Here is a 14,701-nt window from a genome sequence, read left to right as displayed (position 1 = left end):
ATATAAAGGAGTGGAAGAGACTGGTTTTTATGTCAGAAGTTAATGGTTCTCTGTGGAAAGACAGAGTGGCTGTGGAATGTGCTGGGTGGACGGGAGGGAGTCACGGGAGTGAAATAGGTTATACGGGTGGAGAGCTTTGGACTAGATATCAAGGGGGGTTGAGGTCAGGTCACCTTAAGGGAGAAAGAACGGTTCATTACTCTACAACTTCTTCATCCTGTCGAACCATAAGATGTAAGGACTGGAGAGGAGGGGTGTCTAAAGTGGAGTATATATACTGGTAGTGGTGTAGAGAAGGAGGGGTGTCTAAAGTGGAGTATATATACTGGTAGTGGTGGAGAGAAGGAGGGGTGTCTAAAGTGGAGTATATATATACTGTTAGTGGTGGAGAGAAGGAGGGGTGTCTAAAGTGGAGAGAAGGAGGGGTGTCTAAAGTGGAGTATATATACTGGTAGTGGTGGAGAGAAGGAGGGGTGTCTAAAGTGGAGTATATATACTGGTAGTGGAAGAGAAAAGGAGGGGTGTCTAAAGTGGAGTATATATACTGGTAGTGGTGGAGAGAAGGAGGGGTGTCTAAAGTGGAGTATATATACTGGTAGCGGTGGAGAGAAGGAGGGGTGTCTAAAGTGGAGTATATATACTGGTAGCGGTGGAGAGAAGGAGGGGTGTCTAAAGTGGAGTATATATACTGGTAGCGGTGGAGAGAAGGAGGGGTGTCTAAAGTGGAGTATATATACTGGTAGCGGTGGAGAGAAGGAGGGGTGTCTAAAGTGGAGTATATATACTGGTAGCGGTGGAGAGAAGGAGGGGTGTCTAAAGTGGAGTATATATACTGGTAGCGGTGGAGAGAAGGAGGGGTGTCTAAAGTGGAGTATATATACTGGTAGTGGTGGAGAGAAGGAGGAGTGTCTAAAGTGGAGTATATATACTGGTAGTGGTGGAGAGAAGGAGGGGTGTCTAAAGTGGAGTATATGTACTGGTAGTGGTGGAAACGTCTTGGTCTGAATACAGCTGTGTCGACCCTTTTGGAATAATTAAACCTCTGTGTGTTATTTACTCTGAAAAATTTGAACCTAACACTAGCCACATTACAAACTTCATTTTACCAAGTTCCTGTGAAGCAATTGTAATGAGTCTGCCACAACATGCCCAATAGTCTTCTCATTAGCAATGGTTAGTTTGTGTTTCATTTCATTGTGAATGAATTAATTTGATATCATTGTCAGGGGTTCTCTCAAATAGTTTGAATGGGGAATTGAGCTTCCCGGGAAAATGTTGACCAAGGAAGCAACCGTAAGAAAAGGGGTGGGGCTTAGTGAAGGGTAAATTCCTTTCTATTGAAATACCTTTATGACCTGTGGCTATTTGATATGTGGCCAGAAGACACTCATCAACAAAACAGTCTTCCACTTGTGATCAAACACCACTGAAAAAGAGATCAAAGAAGAAGCAAGAAGTGAATGACAGGAAGTGGCAAGGGGACCTACCTGAATGGTGGAGGCCGCAGCTGACCTGCACAGCTGTCATCTCGCAGTCGAAAAGCACCGCCCCCGGGGGGTAAGTGGTGATCTTACTGGCGTCCTTCTCCCCTCGCTCGCTGCTCCCATCTGCAAAGGTGAACAGGTCGTCAGTCAGGTGGAGAGAGAAGGATGGAGCAGGCAGGAGAGAGACAGAGGGGGTAGGGGTTAAGAAAGAGGGAGAGAACTCTGTTTGCAGCTTCAGAGATGGGTGTCTCAGGATCGGAAAACCGACAGTCCTGGGGAAGCTGAAATGAGCAAGTGATTCCGAGAAAAAAAGGAGAGAAGGAAGAATAGGAAATGAAGGCATGCGAAAAGGTAAAAAAGGTAAAAACTCTCAAAATCTCAAACAGAGCAGGACTCTGGGTTAAGATTGCTCCATGTTCAATTTCAATGTGGTGTATCGCTTGTAGGTGCTTGTGACACCTAACTACACAGCAGTTCTTTCCAGGTGCATTTATTTTTTTAAAGTTCTAAAAATACTGTCATACCTGTTCTGTATAAAGTTGAAACAAACGTTATTTTAGTTTCAAGAAAAGTGCAAAATAGGGGTACAAGAACACACCATCTCCCCTTGATGCTTTACCTCTATAGTAGCATAATATCCTATATTTGACCTTCAAAATCAAATGATATCAAATGTTAATTATTTGTCATGTGCCGAACACAACATCTGTAGAATTTACAGTGAAATGCTCACTTACAAGCCCTTAACCAACAAAGCAGTTAAGAAAAATCAGTGTTATAACACTTATGACTTGGAGAAGATCTGCAAAGAGGAGTGGGACAAAATCCCTCCTGAGATGTGTGCAAACCTGGTGGCCAACTACAAGAAACGTCGGACCTCTGTGATTGCCAACAAGGGTTTTGCCACCAAGTACTAAGTCATGTTTTGCAGAAGGGTCAAATACTTATTACCCTCATTGAAATGCAAATCAATTTATAACATTTTTGACATGCGTTTTTCTGGATTTTTTTGTTGTTATTCTGTCTCTCACTGTTCAAATAAACCTACCATTAAAATTACAGACTGATAATTTCTGTCAGTGGGCAAACGTACCAAATCAGCAAGGGGATCAAATCATTTCCCCCCCTCACTGTACCTGTGGATGTATTTCAATGCCTACCTTCAAACACAGTGCCTCTGCTTGACATCACGGGAATATCTAAAGAAATCAGCCAAGACCTCAGAAAAACAATTGTAGACCTCCACAAGTCTGGTTCATCCATGGGAGCAATTTCCAAACGCCTGAAGGTACCACGTTCATCTGTACAAACAATAGTACGCAAGTATATACACCATGGGACCACGCACCATCATACCGCTCAGGAAGGAGACGCGGTCTGTCTCCTAGAGATTTGTATTTTTTATTTTATTTCACCTTTATTTAACCAGGTAGGCTAGTTGAGAACAAGTTCTCATTTGCAACTGCAACCTGGCCAAGATAAAGCAAAGCAGTTCGACACATACAACAACAGAGTTACACATAGAATAAACAAACATACAACCAATAATACAGTAGAAAAATCTATATACAGCACGTGCAAATGAGGTAGGATAAGAGAGGTAAGGCAATAAATAGGCCATGGTGGCGAAGTAGTTACAATATAGCAATTAAACACTGGAATGGTAGAATGTGCAGAAGATGAATGTGCAAGTAGAGATACTGGGGTGCAAAGGAGCAAGATAAATAAATAAATACAGTATGGGGATGAGGTAGATTGGATGGGCTATTTACAGATGAGCTATGTACAGGTGCAGTGATCTGTGAGCTGCTCTGACAGCTGGTGCTTAAAGCTAGTGAGGGAGGTAAGAGTCTCCAGCTTTAGTGATTTTTGGAGTTCGTTCCAGTCATTGGCAGCAGAGGACTGGAAGGAGAGGCGGCCAAAGGAAGAATTGGCTTTGGGGGTGACCAGTGAGATATACCTGCTGGAGCGTGTGCTACGGGTGGGTGCAGCTATGGTGACCAATGAGCTGAGATAAGGCGGGGCTTTACCTAGCAGAGACTTGTAGATGACCTGGAGCCAGTGGGTTTGGCGACGAATATGAAGCGAGGGCCAGCAAATGAGAGCGTACAGGTCGCAGTGGTGGGTAGTATTGAAGCTCATCTGGAGGTTAGTTAACACAGTGTCCAAAGAAGGGCCAGAGGTACACAGAATGGTGTCATCTGCGTAGAGGTGGATCAAACAATCACCAGCAGCAAGAGCGACATCATTGATGTATACAGAGAAGAGAGTCGTCCCGAGAATTGAACCCTGTGGCACCCCCATAGAGACTGCCAGAGGTCCAGACAACAGGCCCTCCAATTTGACATACTGATAAGATAATTATCTAATAAAGGTAAATGAATCAATAATACATTATTAATTAGTAGTTATGTAGCATGGATAATGAATAATTCATGTACTGAACGTTAGTCCCAAAAGGTCTAGTAGAGGCCCGGGACGAAATATGTGTGTGTGTATTTAGTGGGCCCAAGGGAGCAGTAGACGTGTGTGTGAGATACCGGGAGTAGCCTTCAAGGTTCTCATAATATCTGGGGAAAGGAACAGATAGTGATTAACAATGGTGGGAGGTCAAGGGAGAGATACTGTTCACCTACTGTTTGTGCGTATGTGTGTGCGTAGGTTATCTACTGTTGGTGTGGAGGTGTGTGCGTAAGCGGAGAGAGAGGATGAAATGACATCTTTGTTAATGTTGGGCAGAACGTTCTCTGAATAAACTGAACAAAACTTTTGCAGAAAGCTCCTTGCCTAATTATTCTAAACCCAGTGTCTTACAAACCCTGGGGATTAGTCAAGGCTTATTGATTGCTAATTATTATCATTAGGATATAAAATTCCTTTGACACATACTGAACTCTATCAGAGAAGTAGTTGGTGAACCAGGCGAGGCAATCATTTGAGAAACCAAGGCTGTTGAGTCTGCCAATAAGAATGTTGTGATTGACAGAGTCGAAAGCCTTAGCCAGGTCGATGAATACGGCTGCACAGTAATGTCTCTTATCGATGGCGGTTATGATATCGTTTAGGACCTTAAGCGTGGCTGATGTGCACCCATGATCAGCTCTGAAACCAGATTGCATAGCGGAGAAGGTATGGTGGGAATCTAAATGGTCGGAAATCTGTTAACTTGGCTTTCGAAGACCTTAGAAAGGCAGGGGCAGGGGGTGGTCTATAACAAGCGGCAACGGTGAGAGACTTGTTTCTGGAAAGATGGATTTCGAGTACGAATTGTTTGGGTACAGACCTGGAAAGTAAGACAGAACTCCGCAGGCTCTCTCTGCAGTAGATTGCAACTCCGCCCCCTTTGGCAGTTCCATCTTGTCGGAAAATGTTATTGTTAGGGATGGAAATTTCAGGGTTTTTGGTGGACTTCCTAAGCCAGGATTCAGACACGGCTAGGACATCCGGTTTGGCAGAGTGTGCTTAAGCAGTGAATAAAACAAACTTAGGGAGGAGGCTTCTGATGTTAACATGCATGAAACCAAGGCTTTTACGGTTACAGAAGTGAACAAATGAGAGCACCTGGGGAGTAGGAATGGAGCTAGGCACTGCAGGGCCTGGACTAACCTCTACATCACCAGAGGAACAGAGGAGAAGTAGGATGAGGGTACTGCTAAAGGCTATCAGGACTGGTCGTTTAGTGCGTTCGGAACAGAGAGTAAAAGGAGCAGGTTTCTGGGTGCGATAGAATAGATTCAAGGCATAATGTACAGACAAAGGTATGGTAGGATGTGAGTACATTGGAGTTAAACCTAGGCATTGAGTAGTGATGAGAGAGATATTGTCTCTAGAGACGTTTAAACCAGGTGATGTCACCGCATATGTGGGAGGTGGAACTAAATGGTAGATTAAGGCATATTGAGCAGGGCTAGAGGCTCTACAGTGAAAAAAGGCAATAATCACTAACCAGGACAGTAATGGACAAGGCATGTTGATATTAGGGTGAGGCATGCGTAGCCAGGTGATCAATAGGGGTCCAGTGAGTGGTTGGGCTGGCTGGAGACACGGCGAGCTAGCAAGCTAGCACAAGGGCCTTAGAGGGACATCTTGACAGAGGAAAGTCTGTTTTGGCCTCCGCATGCGGTGACGTCGATAGACCAGTCGTGATGGATTAGTAGAGTTCTGAGTAGCAGGGGAGTCCAAGTCCAACTCGCAAAATAGCTATAGTGGCCCAAGAAAATGGCCAATGGATCTATACAGCTAACAGTCCAATATTCTCTAGACAGCTAGCAGCTAGCAGGCCACGGCTAGTGGATGGGCATTCAGGGGTGGTTGCGATGTAGAGGCCAGTTGAGTATCCCCTCGAGCAGATTACGTCGTAGTCCAGTCGTGACGGATCGGCAGGGTTCCGTGCCCCGTACGGGCAGTAGAAGGGGTCGAGGTATTGTAGCCCAGGAGTGGCTGATGGGTGTCTTTAGCTAGCCGTAGCTCCAGGCTAATTGGTGCTTGCTCCGGGACTGACGTTAGCCAGTACTCGGATAGCAGCTAGCTAGCTGCAAAGATCCAGGTGAAAATGTCCAGAGCTTGCGGTAGGAATCCGGGGAAATGGAGAGAAAACAGGTCCGGGATGCTCAGCAAGGAAGAAGCCACTGCTTCAAACCCGCCATAAAAAAGCCAGACTACGGTTTGCAACTGCACATGGGGACAAAGATCGTACTTTTTGGAGAAATGTCCTCTGGTCTGATGAAACAAAAATAGAACTGTTTGGCCTTAATGATCATCGTTATGTTTGGAGGAAAAAGGGGGAGCCTTGCAAGCCGAAGAACACCATCCCAACCTTGAAGCACGGGTGGCAGCATCATGTTGTGGGGGTGCTTTGCTGCAGGAAGGACTGCACTTCACAAAATAGACGGCTTCATGAGGAAGTAAAATTATGTGGATATATTGAAGCAACATCTCAAGTCAGGAAGTTAAGGCTTGGTCACAAATGGGTCTTCCAAATGGACAATGACCCCAAGCATACTTCCAAAGTTGTGGCAAAATGGCATAAGGACAACAAAGTCAAGGTATTGGAGTGACCATCACAAAGCCCTAACCTCAATCCTATAATTTGTGGGCAGAACTGAAAAGAGTGTGCGAGCAAGGAGGCCTACAAACCTGACTCAGTTACACCAGCTCTGTCAGGAGGAATGGGAAAAAATTCACCCAGTTTATTGTGGGAAGCTTGTGGAAGGCTACCCGAAACGTTTGACCAAAGTTAAACAATTTAAAGGCAATGCTACCAAATGCTAATTGAGTGTATGTAAACTTCTGACCCAGTGGGAATGTGATGAAATAAATAAAATATTAAATAAATCATTCTCTACAATTATTCTGACATTTCACATTCTTAAAATAAAGTGGTGATCCTAACTGACCTAAGGCAGGGAATTTTTACTAGGATTAAATGTCAGGAATTGTGAAAAACTGAGTTTAAATTAATTTGGCTAAGGAGAATGTAAACTTCCGACTTCAATTGTATGTGCATGTTGGTAGAGTTATTTTAAAGTGACTATGCATAGATAATAACAGAGAGTAGCAGCAGCAGCGTAGAAGAGGGGGGCAATTCAAATAGTCTGGGTAGCCATTTTATTAGATGTTCAAGAGTCTTATGGCTTGGGGGTAGAATCTGTTTAGAAGCCTCTTGGACCTAGACTTGGTGCTCCGATACCGGTTGCTGTGTGGTAGCAGAGAGAACAGTCTATGACTACGGACCCGATCTGATCTCCTCCCTATAGGCAGTCTCATCGTTGTTGGTGATCAGGCCTACCACTGTTGTGTCATCGGCAAACTTAATGATGGTGTTGGAGTCGTGCTTGGTCATGCAGTCATGAGTGAACAGGGAGTACAGGAGGGGACTGAGAACGCACCCCTGAGGGGCCCCCATGTTGAGGATGTGTTGTTACCTACCCTTACCTTCCCTGTGGCTCAGTTGGTAGAGCATGGTATGTGCAATGCCAGGGTTGTGGGTTCGATTCCCATGGGGGGCAAAGTACAAAAAAAACGTATGAAATGTATGCATTCACTACTGTAAGTCACTCTGGATAAGAGTGTCTGCTAAATGACTAAAATGTAAATGTAAAATGTTACCACCTGGGGGCGGACTGTCAGGAAGTCCTGGAACCAGTTGCAGAGGGAGGCGTTTTGTCACAGGGTCCTTAGTTTAGTGATGAGCTTTGAGGGTACTATGGTGTTGAACACTGAGCTGTAGTCAATGAATAGCATTCTCACAAATGTGTTCAATTTGTCCAGGTGGGAAAGGGCAGTGTGGAGTGCAATAGAGATTGCATTATCTGTGGATCTGTATACAAATTGGGAGTGGGTCTAGGGTTTCTGGGATAATGGTGTTGATGTGGGCCATGACCAGCCTTTCAAAGCACTTCATGACTACAGACTTGAGTACTACGGTGTTTTGGTAGTCATTTAGGCAGGTTACCTTAGTGTTCTTGGGCACAGGGACTATGGTGGTCTGCTTGAAACACGTTAGAATACCAGACTCAGTCAGGGACAGGTTTAAAATGTCAGTGAAGACACTTGCCAGTTGTTCAGCGCATGCTCGGAGTACACGTACTGGTAATCCGTCTGGCCCTAAGGCCTTGTGAATGCTGACCTGTTTAAAGGTCTTACTCACATCGGCTACGGAGAGCGTGATCATACAGTAGTCCAGAACAGCTGATGCTCTCATGCATGCTTCAGTGTTGCTTGCCTCGAAGTGAGCATAGAAGTAATTCAGCTCGTCTGGAAGGCTCATGTCACTGGGCAGCTCGCGGCTGTGCTTCCCTTTGTAATCTGTAATAGTTTGCAAGCCCTGCCGCATCCGACGAGCGTCGGAGCCAGTGTAGTACAATTCAATCTTAAATGATATGCTTCAGAAAATCCATCCTCCCTTAGCATTTTTTCTATCCAAAGTCAATACCTAGACATTCCCCTGCTCTCAACCTCAGAACCATCAATTGAGGGGGGAAAATTAGGGTAGAAGAGGGAAAGATCTTAGTATAGAATTATCTGAATGGGTAAACCAGTTTGACATATTATTAATCCTGATTACGAATAGTGGGATGGTTCTCTTTTACGTCTTCCATCTGCAGTTTCCTCTACAACATCTTAAAGCTGCAATATGTAACTTTTTAGGCTACCCGACCAAATTCACATAGAAATGTGAGTTATATATTTGTCGTTCTTATTGAAAGCAAGTCTAAGGACCGATGGATCTATTCTATGTGCACTATTTCTATGTTTCCAGTTACAGGTAGTTTTTGCGTCTTTTACTTTTGGTTTTGTGCACCAGCTTCAAACAGCTGAAAATACAAAATATTTAGTTGTTGAAAATATCCAGTATTTCACAGGGGTTTAGCTGATACAATGATTATCTTCACTATAGATTGCTTGTTTTGTCAAACTGAAATTAGGAGAACTACTAGAATTTTAACAACCAGGAAATGGTGGAGCATATTGCACCTTTAATTTGTTGCTTCCAAATATAACCACAGGGAACAGACACAATCTATTTATACCAATTAGTTATTATCCATGAAGGATATTTTGAAATGTGCCCTGTTCAGATAAAAAAATAAAAATACTGAATTATTTAATTTGTTACTATAAATATTAATTTGAAAGCCTGCACCGATGTCTAGGATAACATAAAATAGGTGCAATTGGTGTCGGAAGTCTATCCGTCACAACTTCTCTTCTCTCTGATCTATCCCATAATAGTCTGCTTGTTGTTTGAGGCTAGGCACTTTGACAACGCCTGCTGTTTCACATGCATCTAATTCTGCTTTATCAGTCGACGGCCACTCTAAGAAATCTACTCTGCTGCTTAGAGAGTTGTTCAATCGAGTTGGACTGTGATATAGATTTTTCTTTAACAAAAGTAGTGTCGCCATCCAAGGACTCTAGAGCCAAAGCAGAAGAAGAATTAACAGACTCCCAATTGTTTCTTATTCTCTGCACCAGAGATGCCCCAGAGAGAGGAAACCTATTTAGAACGGGTCTTTAATTAAAAGGGGCAGATCAAAAAATTGCAAAGCTGTCATCACCCCACTGTTTCAGTAAACAGCTGGGGGATGGGGCTGGAGAAATGTAACCACTGTCAAATTCATAGACAGAGCTATGGATGCATGGACTGACCATCCCTGAGATCAAAATTATAGTCGTAACCATGTTCTGAAGCTGTATAGTGTTTGTTTACAATTGCATCGTTTACAAACGAGTAGAAAAAGCTTATATTTTCAGTTCTAATGGGGTTAGACAAATGAGGTATTTATAAGTTATATTCTTCAAGAATCAATGGCTATACACTGCATATCATGAATTTAAAATAACATTTTTTGTAGCAATCACATTGTTGCAATCACATTTAAAGGAGCTGTCGTAGAGAGGAAATGCACATTTAGGTTCCAACTCCAAAGAATTATGAAGGCATCTTGTACATATTCACAAATTGGGTGTGGGAACTTCTATGTGGCACTGGCAGGTGTCAGCGTGGCTAACTAACCTTATCTACATTCGGAAAGTATTCAGACACCTTGACTTTTTCCACATTTTGTTACATTACAACCTTATTCTAAAATTGCTTAAATTGTCCTCCCCCCCCCCCCAATACCCTGTCATGACGTTGGCCTGTGGGTGAGGTTTATGACCCCCCCATAAATGCCTTTCTCCCTTCCCTCTCTCTCTCTCTGACTCTACTGAAGGACTCTTGAATAGCCTTTGTTCAGCATAGAGAGCCTGGGAACATCAAACAAGTGGGGGGAAAGGAACCATATTTCGGTAATAGAACCAGTTGAAAATATGCGTTGTTACTTAATGAATATGATGTCAGTTCGGTTGTCATCTGAGACATTATGACTGATGACAGGACGACATAAACTGTTTCTGGGAAAGTTTACACATTCTAGTTATCAGATTCACATGGAATTGTTGTGCAATTTAAATGTTTAAATATGAAACTATTTGTGAAAAGATTAAATGTAATTTTAGCTTCCAAATGAGAGAATTGGGTTTTCATAAGGTTAGAGCTCTGCTCAATCAGTGGCCCGCCCCTGTGAAGAGACATTGGTTATAAAGTATGAAACACACCCTTCTCTCCCTCCACTACATAAGCCCTTGACGAAAATGTAACCTTCTGTTCCGGGTACATTAGGGCGAGGGTCCGATGTCAGAAGGATTCACATAATAACTACAGAACTAAGCCAACCTCAGCGTGAGCTTTGGTTGCGAATGGTATGAACTTTGAACTCTTGTTCACTACAGAAGTGATACCTCCTAGCCGTTGAGTTATCAGCGGCAGCTGTAAACATGGGCTAGGAAAGGACGGACGACGTATCCAGTCTAACACACAAGGACAATACTACAACGTATCCCATTTACCACCAGAGACATTCTTCCGAGGACAGCAAGATCTCTGTTGGGCAACACGGCCAGCATCTACGACCAACCTACCGAAGCACAGCTCAGAGTACATATTTATTGCATTTTCCTTTTCCAAATGGGCGGTAAATTTAGAATGCATAAGATACTGTATTTACGATAGCATGGCTTCTCCCTTTGTTCCTCAAGCCTCCAGCTCTTTCACTCAAACCCAACCCCCTTTCCTTTGTGTAACCAGCCGTCATGTCGGCTCCGTCCACCAGGGCTGTTTTCTGTATGACATACAGTGGGGGCAAAGTATTTAGTCAGCCACCAATTGTGCAAGTTCTCCCAAATTCTCCCACTTAAAAAGATGAGAGGCCTGTAATTTTCATCATAGGTACACGTCAACTATGACAGACAAAATGAGGAAAAAAAAATCAGAAAGTCACATTGTAGGATTTTTAATGAATTTATTTGCAAATTATGGTGGAAAATAAGTATTTGGTCACCTACAAACAAGCAAGATTTCTGGCTCTCACAGACCTGTAACTTCTTCTTTAAGAGGCTCCTCTGTCCTCCACTTGTTACCTGTATTAATGGCACCTGTTTGAACTTGTTATCAGTATAAAAGACACCTGTCCACAACCTCAAACAGTCACACTCCAAACTCCACTATGGCCAAGACCAAAGAGCTGTCAAAGGACACCAGAAACAAAATTGTAGACCTGCACCAGGCTGGGAAGACTGAATCTGCAATAGGTAAGCAGCTTGGTTTGAAGAAATCAACTGTGGGAGCAATTATTAGGAAATGGAAGACATACAAGACCACTGATAATCTCCCTCGATCTGGGGCTTCACGCAAGATCTCACCCCGTGGGGTCAAACTGATCACAAGAACGGTGAGCAAAAATCCCAGAAGCACACGGGGGGACCTAGTGAATGACCTGCAGAGAGCTGGGACCAAAGTAACAAAGCCTACCATGAGTAACACACTACGCCGCCAGGGACTCAAATCCTGCAGTGCCAGATGTGTCCCCCTGCTTAAGCCAGTACATGTCCAGGCCCGTCTGAAGTTTGCTAGAGAGCATTTGGATGATCCAGAAGAGGATTGGGAGAATGTCATATGGTAAGATGAAACCAAAATATAACTTTTTGGTAAAAACTCAAGTCGTTGTGTTTGGAGGACAAAGAATGCTGAGTTGCATCCAAAGAACACCATACCTACTGTGAAGCATGGGGGTGGAAACATCGTGCTTTGGGGCTGTTTTTCTGCAAAGGGACCAGGACGACTGATCCGTGTAAAGGAAAGAATGAATGGGGCCATGTATCGTGAGATTTTGAGTGAAAACCTCCTTCCATCAGCAAGGGCATTGAAGATGAAACGTGGCTGGGTCTTTCAGCATGACAATGACCCAAACACACCGCCCGGGCAACGAAGGAGTGGCTTCGTAAGAAGCATTTCAAGGTCCTGGAGTGGCCTAGCCAGTCTCCAAATCTCAACCCCATAGAAAATCTTTGGAGGGAGTTGAAAGTCCGTGTTGCCCAGCGACAGCCCCAAAACATCACTGCTCTAGAGAAGATCTGCATGGAAGAATGGGCCAAAATACCAGCAACAGTGTGTGAAAACCTTGTGAAGACTTACAGAAAACGTTTGACCTGTGTCATTGCCAACAAAGGGTATATAACAAAGTATTGAGATAAACTTTTGTTATTGACCAAATACTTATTTTCCACCATAATTTGCTAATAAATTCATAAAAAATCCTACAGTGTGATTTTCTGGAATTTTTTTTCCTCATTTTGTCTGTCTAAGTTGAAGTGTACCTATGATGAAAATTACAGGCCTCTCTCATCTTTTTAAGTGGGTGAACTTGCACAATTGGTGGCTGACTAAATACTTTTTTGCCCCACTGTAATTAGCATTCTGTGTATATGTAATTCTGTGTGATTAGTTAGGTATTTAGTAAATAAATAATTAAACCCAATTTTGTATTGCTGATTCAAGTTGTTAGCCAAGGTTTGTGAAGATAACCAATAATTTACATTTTAGTCATTTAGCAGAAGCTCTTATCCAGAGCGACTTACAGTAGTGAATGCATACATTTCATACATTTTGTTATTTTTTATTTTTATTTTGTACTGGCCCCCCGTGGGAATCGAACCCACAACCATGGCGTTGCACACACCATGCTGGCGTTGCAAACACCATGCTCTACCAACTGAGCAACAGGGATGCAACTTTCAGATGAGACTGAAATAAGGTGACAATTAATATTGACTGCTATTGATGTAAAATATTACATTTACATTTACATTTACATCATTTAGCAGACGCTCTTATCCAGAGCGACTTACAGTAGTGAATGCATACATTTCATACATTTTTTTTTTTTTTTTTTCTGTGCTGGCCCCCCGTGGGAATCGAACCCACAACCCTGGTGTTGCAAACACCATGCTCTACCAACTGAGCTACAGGGAAGGCTATTACTAGGTCTTTAAGAGTTTATTCAGAAGATAACAGCTCTATAAACACTCTTTCGTGGTGCCCCGACTTTCTAGTTAATTACATTTACATGATTAGCTCAATCAGGTAATATTAATTACAGAGAAAGGATTTTATAGAATAGCATGTCATATCACTTAATCCGGCAGACCCAAAGACACGACAACCCCATAATGACAACGCAATTTATTTTTTCATCATGTATAAAAAAACTGAAATACCACATTCAGAACTTTGTTGAAACACCTTCAGCAGCGATTACAGCCTCGAGTCTTCTTGGGTATGATGCTACCAGCTAGGCACACCTGTATTTGGGGAGTTTCTCCCATTCTTCTCTGCAGATCTGTCAGGTTGTTTGGGGAGCGCCGCAGCACAGCAATTTTAAAGTTTCTCCATGTTTGATCAGGTTCATGTCCGGGCTCTGGCTGGGCCACACAAGGACATTCAGAGACTTGTCCCGAAGCCACTCTTGCGTAGTCTTGGCTGTGTGCTTAGAGTCTTTATCCTGTTAGAAGGTGAACCTTCGCCCCAGTCTTAGGTCCTGAGAGCTCTGCAGAAGGTTTTCATACAGGATCTCTGTACTTTGCTCCGTTCATCTTTCCCTCGATCCTGACTAGTCTACCAGTACCTTCCACCGAAAAAAAAAATCCCCACAGCATAATGCTGCCACCACCATGATTCACCATAAGGATGATGCCAGGTATCCTCAAGACATGACACTTGGCATTCAGGCCAAAAAGTTCAATATTGGTTTCATCAGACCAGAGAATCTTGTTTCTCATGGTCAGTGTCCTTTAGGTGCCAAGTAGGCTGTCATGTGTCTTTTACTGACGAGTGGCTTCCGTCTGCCACACTACCATAAAGGCCTGATTGGTGGAGTGCTGCAGAGAAGGTTGTCCTTCTGGAAGGTTCTCCCATCTCCACAGAGGAACTCTGGAGCTCTGTCAGTGACCATCGGGTTCTTGGTCACCTCCCCGACCAAGGCCCTTCTCATCTTTCCCTCGACACAATCCTGTCTCAGAGCTCTACGGACAATTCCTTTGATATCACGGCTTGATTTTTGCTCTGACATGCACTGTCAACTAGAGGTCGACCGATTAATTAGGGCCGATTTCAAGTTTTCATAACAACCGGTAATCTGTATTTTTGGACGCCAATTATGGCCGATAACATTGCAATCCACGAGGAGACTGCGTTGCGTGGCAGGCTGACCACCTGTTACACAAGTGCAGCATCAAAAGGACCGTGTGACTGCAAGGAGTCAAGGTAAGTTGCTAGCTTGCATTAAACTTATCTTATAAAAAACAATACATCTGAACATAATCACTAGTTAACTACA

At 43.4% G+C, this 14,701-nt stretch overlaps 1 protein-coding gene across 8 annotated transcripts in view; it reads right to left on the bottom strand.

Moving 5' to 3' along the window:
* LOC106581613 (E3 ubiquitin-protein ligase MYCBP2) overlaps positions 1-14,701 on the bottom strand; it is a 383,302-nt gene that overhangs the window by 207,061 nt on the left and 161,540 nt on the right. For all 8 annotated transcript variants that reach the window (XM_045704972.1, XM_045704966.1, XM_045704969.1 and 5 more), the window contains one exon: positions 1,488-1,607. In XM_045704972.1, coding sequence (XP_045560928.1) covers positions 1,488-1,607 — 120 coding nt within the window. The remainder of the gene's footprint in view (positions 1-1,487; positions 1,608-14,701) is intronic.

Source organism: Salmo salar, chromosome ssa21 (genome assembly GCF_905237065.1).
Source record: "Salmo salar chromosome ssa21, Ssal_v3.1, whole genome shotgun sequence".
Taxonomy (NCBI): Eukaryota; Metazoa; Chordata; class Actinopteri; order Salmoniformes; family Salmonidae; genus Salmo; species Salmo salar.
Note: the sequence above shows the minus strand (reverse complement) of the source record. Positions and strands in the feature narration are given on the sequence as shown.